A 20,264-nucleotide genomic window follows, 5' to 3' on the forward strand; every position below is an offset into this window, starting at 1 on the left:
GCTTTGCAATCACAGATATATATAATAATTATATATTTAATTATTTATTTAAGCTTTCAGACTCTCATTTCAGTGTGTCTTTTCACCCATTTTTATAAATCATTTTGAAATCGGCTTAAGCAATTGTATGTATGTATGTATGTACAGACACATATATTACATATTTTGTAGAGCTTTGAGGAACTGGAGATCTCGGTGATGCCCCATGAGTCACAATTCGACTGACATGCTTCAGCGTTGAACTCCACCCCCATCTATCAGTCTCGAACGGACAAGATCTCGGAGCCAGTTTTAGCATCCAGAATGAGAAACTGGGTATCATGAGCCGAAGGTCTCTGTTTTCTCACTTACAGAAGAACACTCACATCTGGGATAGACATTCATCTACAAACAATTAGTGGTAGGCAAGGCTAAGATTTGAACACTGAATGATTTCTGAAATGCTTCTGTCGGTAGTGACAGGGACGCCAACCCCTGGCGCTGGGGAGGCCGAAGCTTCACCAGGCTCCACGCACAACCCAATTCCTACACTCTGAACATCAAAGATTACAACTCTAGTTTCACTTTGTTGCCTCAGTTCAGGAACACACCTAGTTCAGAAGTTGACAACACTACAACGATACCAGTTAAGGGTTTTTGAGAAATATATCGAGCATGTTGCCACTGCGTTACAGCAATGAGACAACAGCCAGACCAGTGTGCTATATGAAATTAGTGTGTTGCATTGCAATATATAATAACACGTTGGTTCGGTGTGAGAAGAAATCACTTAAATTATCACAGCGTACATAGTGACACAACTCACAGAAAAGATACAGCACTCGAGAGTTGGACATTCTCACCGATAATGTCAATCTCAACAATGAGAATATAGCTGATAGGAGCTTCAAATAAATGCCAATGCATAATTCTTGGCTAGGGACTTCAATATCACACCCCCAAAAAATTTGAATGGTTGCTCCACGTGGAAAAAATGCGTTCTGAACACTAATCGGATCAGAAAAACGAGAATTGAACGAATTAGGGACTGGTTAGGCGTTAGGATTCAAGCGGAATGCTCGACTTAGAAAGCAGTTCTTGGTGCGAAAGAGCCGCAGAAGGGCCGATTTGTATTCAGAGGCGACATCAGCGTTATGTTGCAACATTTTCGTTTTTGTAGGTCACTACCAAACTTTCCATTTGCCACCCCAGTAAACCACCAACTCTTCGTTCTCCTCATTCGTGGTTAATCATGTCCACTAATGAGGGCATGGGATTGGGAATCCTATACTTTCTTCGGCTCGGGACTCGAGTGAGGCTTTTGGACCGAACCTCCAGTGAAGTATCAGAATGAGAAACAGACACTTTAGGCATACTTTCTCTGGGGGAAGAGGAAGGGGTTTTGGACGGTAAAGATAAACCAGGAGGTGGCTCAGATAATATTGGATCAGGTATGTGGCAATTTCTTTTGCTTGGTCTAGGGACAGTCTCTGCAGAAAGAGAACTAGTTTTTATATCAGATTCTAGCTCTACAAAGAGCCTTTTGGTCCTCGGATTCCAGGACAAGTCTTGGCAGCAAACCGGAGAGTTGGAAACCTGAGAAGAAGTGACTGGGTTTTCAGATGGAAAAGGTGAGAGAACTAAAACTGGGGGTGAATGTGGAACCACTGTAAGAGCTGCTGCAGATGAAGATACATCAACACACGGAAAGGATAACGGCGAGGGAGGTGATGAAAGCAAAACATACTGGGCAGAGCCGAATAGGGGAGTCGATCTTTTGGGAGACTCTACAGCATTATTATTTATCACCTTCGATGGAATACTGCAGTGGTCGGTCGTCGCTCTTTTGAGCTCCCGATCTTCCGATACAGGATAGTCTACTGCCTTCAGAATAAAGGCTCCTTCGGGCATACTTGAAGGTAAAGGGTCTCGAAGATGAGTCAAGAAATCACAAACCCCCGCTCGAGGAGTTGTAGAGATAACTTCTTTTGGATTCAGGAGCTTCAAAGCTCTCTCCAGCTCACCGCGAGAAGAGTGCATGGAATAGCAAACATGCCATACTCCATATCCATCTCTTACAGCTTGTGTTGAAGAAGAAGTCACACTACGACGTCTGGATCCTCCAAATCTACTGCCACAAAACGACTTTTATTTAGCCTAGCTCCCTGTGAGAAATCACAACTAAATAAGAGAAATACGAAATTTGAAAATTTCCTAAAAGAGTAGCCAAGTTCAGCATACATACCTAAAAGAAGGAGGGCCGCTGATTACTCCCGACCCATCTCCTTCCAAACGCTGTTCATAACTGTACCATTGAGCAGATGGTCGTATGAAGAGAGGCTGTGCACTACCATCATTCTTTGCTTGCTTGATGGCATCCATGGCCCTCTTATACAACTTGGGAAACCCCTCACATATCTGCAAAATTGAAGCCATGTACATCAAAAGGTCGTGCTTCAATTCCCAACATAGTTCAGCAGTTTAATTTTGAATTCCTAACGTAATTCAGTGGCAATCGAACTGAACCTAAGCCAATTTCACTGATGTTTGGTTAGGCATTGAACTCATTTTTAATTAATCACGTCAACAATAAAGATCTCGCAGTCTCGCAAAAAAAACAAAAACAAAAAAAACGCCTACGAATCCAAAAACTACCCGATATCAACAAACAGGCTCTATAATCGCTATGCGATCCTTCCACTCAAACCTGAAGAAAGAAGAATCAACCAGTAAAAATAATTGTGTTATAACATGCCATTTTTGGCTGATTAGTAAACTTAAGCCCCAGATACAATGGGCTGATCATTCAGACCAAACTTATAGCTCGAAAAAGATTGAGAAAGGGGAGTAACACGAGACAGAGTTCTAAGTTGGCAGGAATTAAGTCGTACCTCAAAGCGCGTAGACTCGCTATCACTTGTCAAGAAATCTGAAGCTACAACCTCCAAGTCTGCAAGATATCTAGAAAGTCCGTCTTTATTAATGAATATTTTTTGACCAAAGCTATTTGCAACAGCTTCCAGTAGTGTCTCTTGTCCTAGCATGTCGCATGCTAAATAAACTCTTGCTTCACTTGAATGATTCCAAATGCATCGTTTGACCTGCAGAATATCCTTACTTTAGTATAGGGACGTGTAATACAAGAATTCCAAATTTTATGAGTAGAAAAAGTCGATGATAATGTACCTGTTCAATAGCCTCCTCTATTGAAGGCATGACCATTGTCACATTCCCGAACGTGCAGTCCAAATATACACAATCCAAGGCTCTCCCACTTCCACTGATAAACTGCCTTGGAAGCTGGTTAAGGCATTCTATGGTTAACCTGCAATCGCCTGTGTGTAACAAAGTGCCAAAGGATCCCTCGAATAACAACATTATTGCACCTTCAGACACCAATCCAATGAATATTATGAGGCTCTGGACACATGGAATGTTGACCGCTGCTTGCTGCAACACAATGCAGACAATTCAGGACCTAGTTTGTTCGTTTAATTTTATGCATTCTCTCACTACACAAAGCACAACTTGGTGAAGTCCTAAGTTGAATAAAAAGATGCCAGCCAAATTTTCTCGGTTCTTCTGTATAGACTTTGCCACAACTATCAATGAACGCGGATTCTGCAACTAGTGCAAGAGATTGATCATTACAAAAACCAATCGATTTTATTTAAGATGGACAACTAAGGTCCATGTTCATTGTTCAAGGTGCAAGGACGTATCTACTTCTAAAATACGATCATTACAATATGTTGTGGTCGCAACAATAAATTTCCACCTCTGCCTGGCATCTTACACATCTTAACGGACGATGGCCGCTTGATCTAAAAACATTTCTACAGTCCATTCTTGGAAGGCATTCAACATATTGTACAATGAATTAAAATCAAATGATAACTTACTAAGGGTCCGAGGAGCGTGAGGTAAGGCAAGACAATGGGACCTACCAGGACAATGGTTAGCGTCAAACGCCGTGACAGTAAACGCCTGATCCTCACCTGCTAGCAACTTGGGTTCTCCAATCTCCAAGTTTTTAAACAACGACGGGTGCAGCTGCCACAGATTCCAACAAATACTGAAGCATTAAATAAGTAAGAATATCAATACAGCCAATTCCGGAGCACCCGAGACTCGCTTGCTGGGTTTCTCATTAAACGTGATAACGAGAGTGCCAACATGAACTTAACTCACTGAGCTCAAACACAGAATCATTGAAAAGTGACGTTATCATGCAGAACGATTCGGATTGACAATTGGCTGTAAGATATATTAGAAATTTAGAGGGCTTCATGATTTCAAACATGAGGCCATTACATAATGAAACTAGTCCTTTTTTATGGTGCAACACACATCACAAGGATCGTCCTGACACACAGTATCCCCCAAAAAAGTTCAACAAAAGTTAACTATCTTTAAATAAGAAATTGCAAGAACAGTTTCAAGAATGAAATTCGAATCAGGAGGCCAACGCACCGTGGGATAGCGACGAAGGACAAGCTTCTCCGTAAGAGAAGTACAGTAAATGGGATGAGTCCCGTGAGAATCAATTCCCACCGTATGATCCTTGTGAGCGTGAGTGAGGAAATGAAACGGCTTTCTCATAGCCATTTCGGTCCACGTATCCACCGAAAACGGATACTTCTTCGACTCCACGCCCATCTTGCTATTCAACTGCTCTCAACACCTTAACGCACTACATCATGCAGAATGTGGTGTTTCTACAACCAAGCCAGCGATTTCAAAACCTAAACTGTGGATGCATGAAACCAAACCTTTCAACCACCCAAACCACATGCTACCAAAACGCAACAACCGCGTGCCTCGCCAGAAGCGATGCAAATCGACACAGCCCAAATTCAAAGATTGTAACAAACAGCCCAGATCGCAGAAACACGAGAAATATAGACTTGGCAATCACATTTCGCAGCTGATCTAAAGAAGCTTCGGACCCAGAAGCAAATTGCACCGTTGTGGGAGGTCAACGCCGCAGAGGTCACAAAAGACAGGGGAGGCTTGCGAATCATTCATCCGCATCAACGAAAAACATGTAACTCCGTTGGAATTAGAAGTATTATGTTGAATATTTGGATGACATTCGTACACCCTGACCTTCCTTGAAGCTTGTGCTCGATGCAGGATGAATCTTATGAGGTGAAAGAGAAGGATATTTCAATGTGAGAAAAGGCATACATAATTATTCACACATACAATAGTGTTTGTTCACCAAATGGCTGTTTTGGATGTAATAAGGATAATGACTATCACCAGTTTTTGTTTAAATTACTAGTATATCTTGAGTAAAGTTCATGCTCGTTTTTGTTTGTGGAAACAAGCATGAACTTACAATCTGCTTGTTTCTGTAATAAATCTAATGTAAAATTGGGATCCATTTTTTAAATCTTGGATTCATAATTTGTTATGGTTTAGGTTGTTGGATGAATAGGTTTTACTATGTTTAAATGGTTTCAAAAATATTGTGGGAACAAGCAAAGTTATTATAGTTTCCATGCTTGTTTTTGATTGTGGCAGCAAGTAAAAAAGTGAATAATTGAGAAAATATTTAAACCCAATTCAAATAAATATATATTTTTTAGTTATTAAAAATGTGTTAGAATAATTTAATGTTCAGTATGTTTATTAAAATTGAAATCTAAGATGTGGACATGAATCTAAAAACAAATGCCAATTATACTTTACATGTAAGGTTTTATTATACTATCACCTTTAAACACACACATATATATATATATATATATATATGTACTTCATTCGAAAATGAATGCTTTTTTGTTTTTTCTATATCACTAAATTCTCGAAATCTGTTCATAGTGATACACCGGTGTAATAAATGACCGAATTTACTATTTAAATTGATAATTTTGTAATAATCTAATTTCATTATAATAAATCTTTTTGAACCCATTTAAACATAGTAAAACCTATTCATCCATACAAACTAAACCATAATAAATTATGAATCCAACATTTTAAAATGGATCCCAGTTGTACATTGAATTTATTTAGTTTGAAATATATTTTATTCCAAATGGATCTTGATACAATGTTGAATGGAAAGTGTGCAAAGATATGTAGAACAAGTAGTATTTGATAAATATAAATCAAAGAAATGCATAATAAAGTGTTTTAGTTAATTTCATGTGAAAGCTTAAAATTGTAAACCAATGTGGAATTTTCTGAAAAAATAGATTGAGTGAAAATATACATACATACATACAATATCAATAGAAATAGATATCAAACTTCATTCTTGGCTATTTTTCCTTCTTAGCAAAATATCTATTTCAATATGTGTGCTGTCTTGTCACTCCAGAAATTTGATTGACCTATTCAACGTATATTGTGACGTGGATTCTTCCAGCAATTCCTCCATCATCAGAAAAATAAATTGACCTGTTATATTCCGATTCACATGATTAAAAAAAAACACACACACACACACACATATTGATTACCATATATTTTAATGCAATGGCATCTAATGGAAACTGATATGTTTTCTGCATGGAATAATAAGTTAAAAAACCCAATCAGTCAATCACTTAAAACACATAAAACTTTGTCACCTTAGACGAAAACGGTTGCTAATTTGGCTTTCAAATAACCCATATTAGGTATTGAAATCATGTATTTGTTGCAATGGTATTAATGTGTCACCTCCACTTTAATTATTCTCCAGAAGCAAGGCACTTTTTCCTCCCATGACAGCACCATTTTACTAAACTATTATTATCCAAACCTCCACCCCCCAACCCCCACCCTCACATAACATTGTTTTTGTGAAGTCATCAACGACGTCATCTCCACGTGGCCCCCTGGGCTATATTTTTCAAATGACAACAATCCAAATCCCAACATCACATGCAATCAATGTATACTCCATTACTCCATATTTAACGAATCCTAACAGATTTATTTTGTAAAAGAAATACTAGTAGCAAATTTTCTCGCTATGGGATCTACCGTAATCCTCGAGGCACAAGGTGGTGATCCAATGCATTGCTGACATGGACAACGAACCACGTGGGGAGGTAGGATTGGAGGGGAGATGGGGCCAGGTGTCCGGCAGTGTGAAAGAGCTCGTTGCCATGAGAAAAAGGGGATTAGGGCAGAGAAGAGGTCCGGTGATGGGGGAGTCGACACCTATCGAGCCAGGTGTCGACCAGGGGTCATAGAAGGGCACGGCCATAGGGGCCAAAACATGGTAACGGGCTCTCAGGGCTCGTTTGCATGCTTCCATATCACATGTACATGTCTTGTTTGTACAGTCGGACTGCCTCTTCAGCTGCCACCTGCTTCCTACCTCGTCCCCGCTCTCGCCCGCCCTTGCCCGCCCTCGCGCTGCTCTTGCTCTCGCTCTTCCCTCACAGTTCAAACCCACCCTTGCTACGAGCTCCATTGTTGCTTCGCTCCCTACAAGCTTAGCTCGCGTGCCTCCTCCAAGCTGTGTGCCCAACTTCGTCATCCACTACTTTCCATTGTGTTCTTTGACCGCGGTCTATCGCTCCCGCTGTGAGAAAAAATAAACCAACAGTGGCAAAGAGCATCGACGGTGGAGTCGGTTGTGAAGAGAGAGCTTTGCCGACGTTCCACGACTAAAATAATGTAAGTGAGTGTGGAAAGAGTCGTGGTGGATGTGCTCTGCCTGCGCTGGATCATATTGATGCTCCGGTGAGCTCGATCCGTATTTGGACAAATTTGTTGCGCGTGTTCCTTTGCTCTTGTTGATGTTGGACTGGTCTTTCACCGAAGGTCCGAAGCAAAGGATCTGGGGGAGTGAGAGGAGAGACGGTGGATTCCTGACGGAGGGGAAGTCTTAATAGCGGTGTACTGTTGTTTAAAGCTTTCTGGATCGGTCGATGACTGAAGAGGATGGTATTAGATCTTTTTTTTTTTTTTTTTTTTTTTTTTTTGTGATTCGCTCTGTTTTTGTGTGAATAAAACGAGTCGACGACATTCGCATGGTGTAACCTGATCTCGAGAAGACGGTAGGGACTGCATTATATGAATCAACACTGCTTGTTCTCCACTGGAACTAGTTTACAGTCTAGTACGCATCGCGTTTCGGTTTCTCGGAGTGATGTTTGAGTTCATTCTGTGTTGTGATCGGGAGTCGGTAACTGCTGTGGTCCATTCTGTTCGATATTGCGCAATTTATGTGATGAACAGTAAAGTGTCGCATAATTGGAATGGATTCTGTGAACTGTAGGTGTTTAAGCGTTTGTGTATCAGTTCACACATTTCTTTTTCAAGGAAGCTCAAAGTTGCGACTATTAAATGAGGAAATGGTTGGGTGGTCTTTTACCGAGTCTTTCATTTTGAACTGTCTTTTAATAGTTCAGTGATCATCCCATGACCGACGAAGCTCCGCTGCACGAATTATGTAGCGGAAAAATTTATTGTCAGTGTGAGGACACATGCTATCTGCACTGAATGATATTTTTGCATGTTTAGATTGCGCAACAGTTAAACCTGACACATTGTACCAGATAAGTCAGGAGTGGAGGTTGATGAAAAAAAACAGATTGACTTAAAAAAACACATTTTCTTACAAAGTATGATTAAATGTGTTAAACATCGTTTTCCAGTTCGAGGCCTGTCGCGGAGTAAATTGGTGCATCGAGGCTTTGAGGCACATCTGTTAGGCGATTTACGAGACATCGTTTCGGACGAAGGTCAACATAGTTTATTTTGGGGTTTGACGACGTAAATCTATCATGGCACGATCCATAGATCCACTTGTGGTAGGAAAGGTGATAGGAGATGTTATTGACACGTTTGTGCCAAGCGTGGATATGGCTATTCACTATTCAAGCCGACAGGTGTGACATCACTTTCATCCATTTTCTTATGTTGTGCGCTGTAGATGGTGACCATAATGTGCTCTTCACACATTTTGTTGTATCATCGTGATTTTAAGTGCCGAGTTTTTTAGTTTTAGGGCCTAACCCCCAATTCGAATTTGCAGTTCCTTGTGGACAAGAGGTTATCTGCTATGTTTACTTAGAATGCAAAACATATTTCGGGCGTTTGCATGGTTCGACCTCACCTCTTATCTGTTTGTGTTCAGCGGGAAGTGAGAGTTGAGCACTGTTCCATTTACAGGCGGTATCTTTCCTTTCGTCCAAAGACAGTGACAATCGATGAATCTTTATTTCGTAGCACATTGCTGATCATTTCTGTGGCTTGTGCAGGTGACTAATGGATGCCAAATGAAGCCCTCTGCAACTGCTCAGGCGCCAGAAATTCAACTATCTGATAACAGTGAGGGCAACAATTATTACACACTGGTATGGTAGCTCTTCTGACTCTTAGTGTATCGTGCTGCTAAATTTCACGTTTTGTTGTATTTTAGATGATTTTTTTAAATAGTGGGTGGATGGTTGTCGTTGACCATATTTCATCACAGCCTCATCTAATTGTTTGCTAGCTTGCAGTTCCACGTGTAAAATATTCTGTATGCACAATTTGACAGCATCGATGATGGTCCTGGCTTCCACGATCGCGCTGAAAAGTAGTGTCCGTTGGGCTGTTGCTTATTTATTTTTCACTAAGTTGTTTTTGTCGTTCTCAAACTCTACTTGGGAACGTTTGATCTTAAATACTTGCACTGCTTTGCCAGACCAAAGTTGGCTTAATTATGCCCCTAAACTTAGGTGTGTCACCTTCAATTAACTTGGGAAACATTTAAGTTTTATGAATTTGGTTTTAAGTGCTTTTGCAGATGTTGATGTCATCTATTTTAGCACTTGCGTTGTAACTTGATGTCTTTGGGTATTGGGGACAGATTATGACGGATCCGGATGCTCCAAGCCCCAGCGAACCAAGTTTGCGTGAATGGCTGCACTGGTAATATTATCTTTTAAGGCTGTTTCATTTTTTATTTGTGTTGCGTGAATATGACTGTGTGCCTGGTTGTAGTCCAAATCGACTATTGTTTGAGGAAGTGGATGATGATCGGGTTAAGTTGTGTGCTTGGTCCATAAGTCGGAATATAGTGGACAACATTTAAGTGATGAAGCAAATCAGTGACAAGATGAGCTTCCTAAAATTGATTGCTAGAAGCATTCTCACAATTTAAGACACTAAGTGCTCCAGCAGTTTGTTCGCAGCTAAGGTTCATATCAATTTGTTCCTTATAAAATTTTGTCACTCCTATTGTCATGGAGCACATTTGAGTTTCGGTAATACAACCAAACGGGTAACCTTCCATGCCGAATGGACTATTTTACGTTCTGACTGATTACATTGATATAACCAGGATTGTAACTGATATACCTGGAAATTCCGGAGGTTCAGAGACCACTTCCGGTGAGTACAAATTTATAACGTTTAGATTGCATCGACTTTTGGAGGCCAGCGTTTACAGTTTCAGGTTTTGCCCTTAGTATCATTAAAATCAGCGTTGTGAAATAGTATGAACGACGATCTTCTCAGGTGGGATAGAGTTTCTGCTACTTAATTGTTTTTGAATCTGGACTTTCGTAGGATTTTCATGGTTACAAGAACAGGTGACGCACACAAGCAGCTCTGGCAGGGAATTGGTACCATACATGGGTCCACGCCCTCCTATAGGCATACACAGATATGCTTTCATATTGTTCAAGCAGCCTTCGACACCGTTTCTCATTTCCCCACCTACTGTGCGCAACAATTTCAGCACACGCAATTTTGCATCACATTATGGATTGGGTCTTCCTGTTGCAGCCACGTATTGCAATGCCCAAAAAGAACCTGGTAGTCGACGTCGTTAAACAGTTTATGAACACTGGTTTGCTATTTAAACCTGCCAAGATGTATGGAGATGATTGGTATATACGCAGTTCGATTCAGGTAGCCGCTCCTATCTCGAGCAATGAAGTTAGTGTTTTTTGAGTTTGTAAAGTTACTGCATGTGATGAGGTGTAACACTCAAACCTCCCAGACGAGCCTACCTTATTCTCAGGTAATAACTTCTGCACAAAATTCTTTGAATATCAAAATTTGTTTCATATTCATGTTCGATCATTGCATATGTGTTCACATTTCATTCTCGTACACTGCTGAAAGTCCTATTCAGAATTTATTCTAATCATTGAAATGTTCCCTCTTCAAGACAATAGATGTAACGACGAAAAATACTAGTCTCAATTATCAAGATCTTATACTAACGTATTTAATAATGCAAGAACCATTTTCAGTATTAATGGAAAGTAGTCCACTATCGGGATTTACTTCCTCCTTCATATTGCTGTCGTATGCGTTCGTATCTTTCCAACTCCAAAAGTGAAAGTGATGGAGTTATCTCTTGCAATGCCTATCAAAAAAAAGTTCGTTAGCGATGGAACATTTCAACAATAACACCATTGTAATATACAAATCTAATGAAACTGATAATACAAAGCAATCGCCCGCCGTGCAACCAATCGTTTGCTCGCATACCTTCAGGAAATCATCCTGCTTCACCACTACAGTATCATCCTCATTTACTTCATAACCATTATCTATAGCTTCCTGATCATCTTCAACCTGCAGTATCAATCCACTGGGCACTTATAACATGAAAGCGACAATTATAATGACCCCTATTTCAGCAGACTGTGAATGTAACTGAAATGTACTCGGAAACTGCAGCATGCTGCAGAAAAATTACTGAAAACTCAAAAACTCTTCTGACTAATTTTTCAATAATATGAACTTAAAATTCCGTTAACAGTGTTAATATATGCAGTAGAACTTAGGGTAAAGCTTGGTGATTAAAAGTCGAAACATCTACAAGTATTTACCTTGCGTTTCGCTCCGTTCATCCAAGCATCCGCGCAGAGTGCATAGAGATCAGCACCGGTAAAATTAACAGGACACCGTCGTGCGATTGTGGGAAGCGAAACATACTTGTCTAACTTGAATTTTCGAGTCAATGCTTCGAGAACCCTGGCACAAGCAGTTGCGTTGGTTTTCAGGGTTTAGGGTTAAATAGACAGTCTCAAAAGGACCGAAAGGAAGGATAGTAACGTGATTCAGGATACATGGTGGCGTGTATGAAAATGATTACCGTAATCGATGTGTGGATTCGGTGCTAACTCCAACGTAGAGAAGTTTATCAAAGCGACCCGGTCTCAGTAAAGCCGGATCAATAAGGTCAGGACGGTTACTGGCACCAATCATAAATAAATCCTGTGCAGCATGTGCAGGCCCGAATGTGGAGTTCAAGTTAAGAGGAATATAAGTGGACTAAAAGTAACCATAGTGCCTAATATGTTGCAATTATTTGTGCCACTCTCAATTCTATGTATTTGCGTAAAAGCTGATATGTGGGAACGTACCTGGCCGTTGTCACTGATGCCATCAATTTCCGCAAGCATCTGCGAACAAGATTTATAAGATGACATTAATTCATGTAAACATGTGCACACATATAATAAGATTGACGATGTGTATTAATGCGTAATTAGAGCTTCTAACCTGAGAAACAACTCTGTCCATAACCCCACCAGAGTCTCCTGCTGCACCCCTTGCCGGGGCTAAAGCGTCAAGCTCATCAAAAAACACCACACATGGTCTAGCTGCCCTTGCCTGCATCACACCCGTATAATCAATCCATATATAAATCCTAAAATTGGAAACAAAAATTGAGTATAGTCGGGATTGCATCTTTTCAACAACTAAAACTCTTCACCATCTGATGTATACAACTACAAACAATGAAACATACAGGCTCGATGACTAAGACATACCCATGAAAAATACTTGTTCCTTTCACGAAAAGATCAGTCAGCGTTAACTAAAGAGATCAAAATAGCTTTTCCATTCATGAAACTTTGAGTAGCAGATGTGTCTGGGTAAATACTGAACCTTTTGAAATATATCTCGCACATTCTTCTCTGACTCTCCAATGTACATGTTGATGAGCTCAGGACCTTTGACACTCAGAAAGTTCAACGCGCACTCAGTGGCAACAGCCTTGGCGAGCAATGTCTGCAACACAAACATCACGGTACATAATCGATTCAGTCATGCAACCAAACTTTGGTAGTGTTGATAATTTGCCTAATGTTCAGAACAAGACTTTCTATCATAAAAAGCACAACCGCAGTCAGCATGTCTAATGAGCTCGAAATTATCTTATACCTTGCCAGTTCCAGGCGGACCGTACAACAACACGCCTGATCGTTTTCGAAGTCCAGAAGCAAAGAGCTCACGGTGCATCAATGGTAACTGCACAGTTCGAAATTTCCGATGCATTAATACAACTGCATTGACATCCACGCGGAGACGAACAACAAATATTATTGGGAAACCGATAGCACGAATCACACATCTTCCTTAAATTTCATAATAGATAACTATCCTTCACCCGACAAAAAGGTGCAAGAAGCAGCACCTGCACTGTGTCGAGAATAGCCTTTTTCACATCCTCAAGCCCCCCAACATCTTCCCATTTCACATTTGGAATCTGGAAATACAACAACAATATTGAAAATAGTAGTAACAATGCCACATGCACGGGATGCAAATGCTCTGTCGAAGCAACATATACACTAGACTTCTTGACCTACGTTTTACTGCTAAGTTGGAACTTCATTATAAAGTCTCAGTCCTAAAATCATGCCTATGGCTGAAATAATATGCAGTCGAACAATTGCTGAGAACTCAAACGTTAGAAAGGCAAATGCACCTTTGGGGTACCAATGGCAGATGCAGTTCGTTTCTTTAGTCGATCGAATGCTTCTTGCATGTCCTCAGATTCAATAGGAGCAACAATCACATCACTATGATGGTTCACTTCCCGATGGTCATTGATCTCTGTTCATGATTTCAATTCTCGTAAGAACAATGAAGACGGTTCTCATGCTTTCTAAGCAAACTGAGATGGCAAGCTCCATTGTGCTCAACTAAACAGCAGAAATCAAGTACAAGAATAGTTTGCTCAAAGAATCTTCAAAACATAGCTTCTTTTTTGACTGGACCTCATGCATGACATTCACTACCAAACGACTAGATGAAAAGGAACCAAGGAATGTAGTAGTCGAACAAACCATCAGCTATGGTTCCATCCAATTGAGACGAAGAATCATCCTCACCATGGTCGCCATTTTCTATTGTCAGATTAGAATGGTTCTTGTTCTCTTTACTTGATTTCAAAAGCCGACACACAGCATTAGCTCTAGCATCAACAGCTAGAGCGCGGAGATCCCTTGGTGTCGATCCTGATGTTTGAGACGCTACAGACTTAATGAGAGACATCAGCTTTTCATCCTGGTAGCAACACAGATAGTAAGTCATGATCGAACTTCACAATTTTGATGCAAGAGACCGAGATCTATCAAGTTCATGTAAATTCATATTTCATAACCCCCAAAAGTAATATATTAGTAGCAACTAGTCATTGCAAGTCCTTTTGTTACAAAACCATGATGGCCCAGCCTTAGCAGAAGGTGAATGAACATTTCGACCTTCTGTTCAGAAATTTGCGGAAGAGCAGTTGACAGAGATGCAGTTTCCTGTGTCAGTCCAAGGAAGTGATGGAGCAACGTCAAACGTCGAGATTCATCCGGACCTTCAACTTCAATCGTATGGGTGAAACTCCGTCGAAGAGCAGGCTTCAAATCCTCTTTACTTTCCAATGCCCCAACAAGCAACACCAAGCCGGGAGTAGGTCCTTTGCTATCAACTTCAAACTGCATCTTCAGCAAGGTCCACTGGTCAAAAATATTGCAGAAAGTATACTCTCTTACACTCCAAACCCAAAAATATACTCTTTAAAAACTAGACAAACCTACTAGGTTTCGCGATGTTTACTTTAAATCAAATTATATGCCATAAATAATAGGGCATTATAAAATAGAAACATGCCCTCTGGACGCATACTTAAAACAATATTCTCGGAGTACGTAGTTCATTACGCAGAGAGTAGAATCGAAATAATTGATCGCCGTCATACCTTTGTTGCACCCAAACCTTCATCTTCATTTTCTGATAGTGTATCCATGGAGAGGTCCGAGGTGGATAAGCTATTTTGATCATCGCAAGCTGAGCCAAAATTCTCCTCCTGATTATGTTCCAAGTGAGCATGTATTCCTTCACGAAGTGCAGCGCCTATCAGCGATATAGATTTGGGTTGATCTTGTCCTCCGCCAGATAAGGATTTGGATAAAGCCCCAAAGCGCCTCAACAAAAGCACAGCCGGAGCATACCTAAGTGCAAGAGAACCATAAGGATTGCCTTAGTCCGGAAATGTTCAGCAACAATCAGATAATAAATCACGAAAATCGTCAAACTAATATACACAGCTATCAACAATTGATACAAACGGTTAATACCTGCGAGCAGTTTCAAACGCATCAGCTATGGCAGTAGCAGTTTTGTTCTCAGTGGCACCAAGAAGATCAAAACAATTAACGTCCACGACATGCAGCCCCAACTCTTCAGCAGCCATCTTTACTATAGTTCGCTTCCCTATTCCTGAACACATCACACAAGAAGACAGTTCCGATCAACCATGTGCACTTTGAAGCTAGGATCAGCAATTCCTTCAATTCATCGAAGTTTTGTTTCCTGGTATTGCTCTCTGCATTGCTCTGGGTAAATGGACAGCATATCAGTAGAGATATGCGTTTTTACCGCCGATCATCATGACTTCTGTAAGCTAAGCGACTAAACTGATTTGATTAACTGATCATTTGACACATGCCCTGACTTTTACAATTAAGGAAGCAAAGAGACATTCCAATATCAATACGTAATGAACAGTATGTTTTGGATCATAAAAGATCATGATTTTGTGCATCATATAGTTTTCACCAAGATTTCTACCGAAAATCTATAAAGCCAATCCGTCGGCATGTAAGAAAGCTGCACGTATTCATGTGCATACAGCTCTGTAAGACCATTGTAATAATGATTCATTCAACCTGGAATTTTAAATAGTGTAAAAGAGGAGACTTGCACCTGTTGGCCCATGAAGTATTACTGCAGTGCGAAGACTTAACCGAGAAGCTTGAGGATGTATACAAGGAGCAAACAACGACTTCAATTTCTGTACTTCAGGAGGTGCAGAAATTTCAGGTGAACTTAAGCAGACAGGCTGCCTCGAACTCATCCATTTGGAGAAGCCCAGAACAGGGGGTGGTAACTCCGAAGGTTCAGCACCACCGAGTACAAGAGCTGTTTTGTGTCTGTTTACCAGTGAAGAACGTCCCGACGGAGGCTCCAAGCCCAAAACCTGAAAAACGTATTTAATTGCCAAAGAAAATCAACATCAATGGCAGTAAACATGTCCCGCAAAAACACAATGATCGATACCCATGCGTGCTAGAATTGTTTTAGTTAAACTCCAGCCAATTACTTCTTTAAGGTTAAAGTAGAGAAATCAATACTAAGTAGCAACATCATCTTCATGACGATTGAGAGCGCTTATACCCATAAGACTCTTGCACCACGGTAATTCTCCCGATATTATCATCATAAATCACGTCACATAACACAATCATAATGCTTTAAAAAGGGCTACGGGAGAAACCTTGAAATGTATCAGCTCCTCTTGCATGGAGTAGACATCCCCAAATGAAGCGTGAAAGGACGGATCAGGAGACGGAATTCTTATTGATAAGATATCGCCTATAGCCACCAACCTGTCAACTTCGAAATAATTTGTCAACGCCGTATCAATCCTCTCCTGTCTGTCCTTCTTAAGGGCTGCTAGATAGTCTTTTTCTTTACTGAAATTCGCTGCAGACGCAGGAGTCCGTATGTGTGCAATCCGCATATGGGCGGCATAGTGAAATACACCGTTCGAAACTTTGTGTACAGCCTGGTGTGCAAGGCTCTTGGGTACTTTCCCTCCAATGTAAACATGAAATGGATACAGCTCTAAGGTTGATGAATTACCAAGGAGATAATCACCACTATAGGGATGGGTTGATTCAACGTCTTTGTCATCTGAAGATCCCTTTCTAATTAACATGTCCAGCCATGCTACATGTAAGCCTATGTTGAATGCAAGAGGATAGGACAAGTATGCAACTTGATGATTCACGGTTTCGATCTTCTCAGATACCGTGAAGGAAGGGAAAAATGTTGATTTCTCACTGGCTTTGTGCAAATTCACTGAACCATTGTCCAAATCACTTTTCGAAGCGGACTGCATCTCAGGGGGGTCAAGGACGATGACTCGTGCTGGCCTTGCAACATTGGTTATCAAGTTTCTGACTAGCACCTGCTCAAGAAATTTTTATACAATTACTTATTTGAAATCTGACTTCATATAACGTCGAGACCAGTAGGAAACGTACAATCAATCTTCCGAAACCCTAAACCTTAAACCTAGAAAACGAGAAACTTGTTGGATTGAGCAATGTTAATCCAATTCTAAAGGCAGATATCAACAATGTATCCTTCAATGCACCCAAAAATCATGCGGGAAAGAATTCAGGCTTAAAATCCTTCAATCCCTAAATGATTCTCATCACCAGTACTATCTAGATTGGTCGAGGAAATTCATACCCAGGAGCCTGATGAAAGAGTGAGGTTTCGTAAAGCTGAAACAGACAACCCCAACATACTGGCTTCGTCCCAAGGAGAATTCGCATCCTTCTTCATTGAATTATTCTCGGGCATCCCCCGCATGCAATCGCTTGGGAAAAAAAGCAATCCCGGCTTAAAACGTTCAGGAACTCTCGAAGAAAGCCGCTCCGCTCTCGCTTGAGGAACACGTCTCTGCACAGACCCGGGTCGTTCTTTCTCCTCTAGCCCGGCGAGGACAGCCTCAGCCGTTTCCTGCAAGACTAGAGGCTTCCGTCCCCGCGCCATATCTGAATGCGCAACCTTCCTAAGAATTGCTCAACCTCATAACTCCAAGCTCTAATTCCTTCCTCGATTTCGAATTCTATCTCTAATCACGCATCACTTCGCTTTATCAATGCGTCAAGAGCTCTCGCCCTCAATCCAGCTCTTCAATTGCCATGTCAACCTCTACCACTCTCATCATCCCTTCATAATTCCACGTCTCACAAAAACCGAAACTCCAACCACCTTCTCGTGACTTCTTCACTCCAATTCTTCACATCACGCCATCGAAGACAACATCAAATTTCCAAGAGTTTTCCGAAGGTTTTCATCAGTACCGCTGGCAAAACTATACAAAATGACCTTCAAACAAACTGCGAAATGCGAAGGATTTGAAGAGTTGAACTTGTGCAGTCTCATCTCTCGGTTACTAAACTGTACAAAATTTATGACTTCTTGCAGTGCAATAAACAAAAATCCACAAATAGAATATTTTCTACTTGAATTTCGCAAATCGCCGATCGCTGCCCCCAACCATCCAACTCCGAGTGCCGATTTGCCGATTTCGCAATACCTATGAAATATAACGTATTTATAAAAAATACATACATGTATATTGTATTTTCCTTAGTGTGTATTCAGCACCGATACACGGTCAAATTACGGTGCGGAATACCTGGTGTGAAATGATTTTGCCAATTCTAGGATTCATGGGAGAAACCCTTGGTTTGGTAGTATTGTAGAGTTTTAAGTTTTAATTTAATATCTATTTTCTTAGAATATATACCCATAGATTATTTTAATTCTCCATTTCTCAAATTTATTAGACACAACACTTCATTTGTGGAGGTTACAATGTCTTGCCATTAGTTGTCAAAATGTGTGGCCCCAGAAAAGCCCACCATGCCACTCAAAACCTATACTTTGGTAATTTTCCCACTAAAGGTAGTGTGTCATAGTGGTCTTAGTATTTATAGGTGAATTTACTTTGTATTATATATTTGGGAGTGGAGAATAAAAAAAAAGAAAAAAAAAGAAAACAAAGTTTGAGCATGACATTTAAGCATATCCCTTGATGTACTTGATTGTCTTTTGTTCTTGCTTTTTAAAATACAAGATTGTATGAAACATGAGATTTATAGGTTTTGTATAATAAAAAGTATCAGTAGGAAAAGATCTTAGAATTTTTTTCTTAAATTACGTAAATAATTAAATTAATTTTTTAGAATCATATTTAAATAATTGTTTTAAGGAGTTTTATATTAAGGAAGGAAACAATCAACTTTAGTATGTTCAACAGATATGATTTTTATGTATTAAAAAATAATAATAAATTAATATAAGATATAATTTTTTAATCTATTCATAGAAAAATAATTGATTCTTAATATCTTTAATAAATTCTTATTTTATGTATATATACTTATCTTAAATTTTATATTTAGTTTTTTATAACTTAAAAAAAACTTTTAAATAAGAAAACACTTTTGAATTGTTGCCAAAAACTCTGAATTATTAATAATAAAGAAAGGGTTCTAGTTAAATACCCTTTTTAGTCTATCATAATCTATATGTAAGACAATTTATTTCTTCAAGAATACATTTGGTACTTTATAAAGTAAATTGATCTCAAAATAAAATTTCATCTGTACATCTACATGATGTTAGAATATAAATCTTTAAATGATTATTTAAGTAATTAGCACATGTATGATGAAGAATAGATGAAGAAGGTAGTTTTTTTAAAAAGAATTTGAATAATAAGTAATTAGAATGGTTCTTACAAAATAAATAAAATTAGATAATCATGGAAATATTATTAGAATACATGAGATATGTTGACTAGATTCAAAATAACCTTAATCTTATTTCTACAATTGCTTGTTAACAAAGAAGTAATGTATAAGCTTTTTAAGGACTACAATACTTGTTAAATAATTATTTTAGGACCAAGAGACTTCTATTGTTATTTCTTAAATCTATTTTTTTATGAAGAAGTTATTTATAGACATATGATACATTTAAATTTTTTGTAAATTTTAATCTTTGTTCAAAAAAGATATACTTTGTTTTATACGAAAATTAACATCTTAATCTTTTTATAACTTTTTGATTTATTCCTATTTACTTAGGTAATATAATTATCTATAACAAGTAAAAATATAAAATTGTTATAATTATGCAAAATATGTAACTAATGAATGATTGTGATATTTTATCTTATTTTAATTCTTAACCATGTTAGTAATGATTCTTAAATATATTATATTTTTTTAATGAACCAATAATACTATCAATAAAAAAATTAATATTACAATTATAAAATTTTAACCACGTAAGGTGATTTGATATTTATTAATTTATAAAATAGAAAAAATAACATGTAATATTTGGCCTTCTAAAGTTGTTCTTATTTATTTTAATTTTTAAGTTATATTTTTTAATATAAGTGGTTGTCACAAAGGTATTACTTAGAATATAAGTGGTTGTCACAAAGGTATTAC

The 20,264-nt window shown here is 39.0% G+C and overlaps 3 protein-coding genes across 14 annotated transcripts; 1 reads left to right on the forward strand and 2 right to left on the reverse strand.

Annotated features, from left to right (window-relative positions):
• Window positions 1-748: 748 nt before the first annotated feature.
• Window positions 749-4,937, reverse strand: LOC112294018 (uncharacterized). Of its 8 annotated transcripts, none has more exons than XM_090243872.1 (7): window positions 4,453-4,869; window positions 3,927-4,032; window positions 3,166-3,365; window positions 2,871-3,080; window positions 2,225-2,397; window positions 1,727-2,107; window positions 846-1,575 (listed from the first exon to the last, which is right to left on the reverse strand). In XM_090243872.1, the coding sequence occupies exons 1-7, from the start codon at window positions 4,636-4,638 to the stop codon at window positions 1,509-1,511; spliced, it is 1,323 nt and encodes a 440-aa protein (XP_090099998.1). In that variant the 5' UTR covers window positions 4,639-4,869; the 3' UTR covers window positions 846-1,508. The 8 variants fall into 8 exon arrangements, with proteins under 8 accessions (XP_073396192.1, XP_073396193.1, XP_024399866.1 ...); XM_024544099.3 differs by having other exon boundaries at window positions 1,727-2,110; window positions 4,453-4,778; XM_073540091.2 differs by having other exon boundaries at window positions 749-2,107; window positions 4,453-4,937.
• A 2,340-nt stretch (window positions 4,938-7,277) lies between these two features.
• On the forward strand, window positions 7,278-10,999 carry LOC112294611 (protein MOTHER of FT and TFL1). 2 transcript variants are annotated; one of them, XM_024545270.3, is made up of 6 exons: window positions 7,278-7,602; window positions 8,586-8,819; window positions 9,192-9,287; window positions 9,785-9,846; window positions 10,259-10,308; window positions 10,486-10,999. In XM_024545270.3, the coding sequence occupies exons 2-6, from the start codon at window positions 8,715-8,717 to the stop codon at window positions 10,749-10,751; spliced, it is 579 nt and encodes a 192-aa protein (XP_024401038.1). In that variant the 5' UTR covers window positions 7,278-7,602; window positions 8,586-8,714; the 3' UTR covers window positions 10,752-10,999. The 2 variants fall into 2 exon arrangements, with proteins under 2 accessions (XP_024401038.1, XP_073396196.1); XM_073540095.2 differs by lacking the exon at window positions 7,278-7,602 and adding an exon at window positions 8,966-9,034 and having other exon boundaries at window positions 8,749-8,819.
• LOC112294610 (peroxisomal ATPase PEX6) lies at window positions 10,963-18,294 on the reverse strand. 4 transcript variants are annotated; one of them, XR_016498011.1, is made up of 17 exons: window positions 17,479-18,220; window positions 16,496-17,191; window positions 15,925-16,198; window positions 15,297-15,438; window positions 14,918-15,170; window positions 14,430-14,654; window positions 14,058-14,232; window positions 13,652-13,779; window positions 13,358-13,429; window positions 13,105-13,191; window positions 12,829-12,951; window positions 12,439-12,549; window positions 12,300-12,338; window positions 12,029-12,150; window positions 11,763-11,907; window positions 11,419-11,521; window positions 10,963-11,293 (listed from the first exon to the last, which is right to left on the reverse strand). XR_016498011.1 is itself a non-coding variant. In XM_090243868.1 (17 exons), exons 1-17 carry the CDS (start codon window positions 17,782-17,784, stop codon window positions 11,198-11,200), a joined length of 3,081 nt encoding a protein of 1,026 aa, XP_090099994.1. In that variant the 5' UTR covers window positions 17,785-18,294; the 3' UTR covers window positions 10,963-11,197. The 4 variants fall into 4 exon arrangements, 3 of the variants coding, with proteins under 3 accessions (XP_090099994.1, XP_024401035.1, XP_090099995.1); XM_090243868.1 differs by having other exon boundaries at window positions 11,419-11,505; window positions 17,479-18,294; XM_024545267.3 differs by having other exon boundaries at window positions 11,419-11,505; window positions 14,013-14,232; window positions 17,479-18,184.
• Between the last annotated feature and the right edge of the window lie 1,970 nt (window positions 18,295-20,264).

Source organism: Physcomitrium patens, chromosome 17 (assembly GCF_059467195.1).
Source record: "Physcomitrium patens ecotype Gransden chromosome 17, ASM5946719v1, whole genome shotgun sequence".
In the NCBI taxonomy this organism is placed as follows: domain Eukaryota; kingdom Viridiplantae; phylum Streptophyta; class Bryopsida; order Funariales; family Funariaceae; genus Physcomitrium; species Physcomitrium patens.

What these genes read in the sequence shown, in the direction of transcription:
- LOC112294611 (XM_024545270.3), top strand. Translation starts at nt 8,715, where the DNA reads ATGGCACGATCCATAGATCCACTTGTGGTAGGAAAGGTGATAGGAGAT. An exon ending in GCAACAATTATTACACACTG is followed by an intron (nt 9,288 to 9,784) that starts GTATGGTAGCTC and finishes TATTGGGGACAG; the next exon opens with ATTATGACGGATCCGGATGC. An exon ending in AGGTTCAGAGACCACTTCCG is followed by an intron (nt 10,309 to 10,485) that starts GTGAGTACAAAT and finishes GGACTTTCGTAG; the next exon opens with GATTTTCATGGTTACAAGAA.
- LOC112294610 (XM_024545267.3), bottom strand. Translation starts at nt 17,784, where the DNA reads ATGGCGCGGGGACGGAAGCCTCTAGTCTTGCAGGAAACGGCTGAGGCT. An exon ending in AGGAGCTGATACATTTCAAG is followed by an intron (nt 16,199 to 16,495) that starts GTTTCTCCCGTA and finishes TACGTTTTTCAG; the next exon opens with GTTTTGGGCTTGGAGCCTCC. An exon ending in CGCAAATTTCTGAACAGAAG is followed by an intron (nt 14,233 to 14,429) that starts GTCGAAATGTTC and finishes TGTTGCTACCAG; the next exon opens with GATGAAAAGCTGATGTCTCT.
- LOC112294018 (XM_024544098.3), bottom strand. Translation starts at nt 4,638, where the DNA reads ATGGGCGTGGAGTCGAAGAAGTATCCGTTTTCGGTGGATACGTGGACC. An exon ending in TCCTTCGTCGCTATCCCACG is followed by an intron (nt 4,033 to 4,452) that starts GTGCGTTGGCCT and finishes AATCTGTGGCAG; the next exon opens with CTGCACCCGTCGTTGTTTAA. An exon ending in AGCGGCCCTCCTTCTTTTAG is followed by an intron (nt 2,111 to 2,224) that starts GTATGTATGCTG and finishes GTTTTGTGGCAG; the next exon opens with TAGATTTGGAGGATCCAGAC.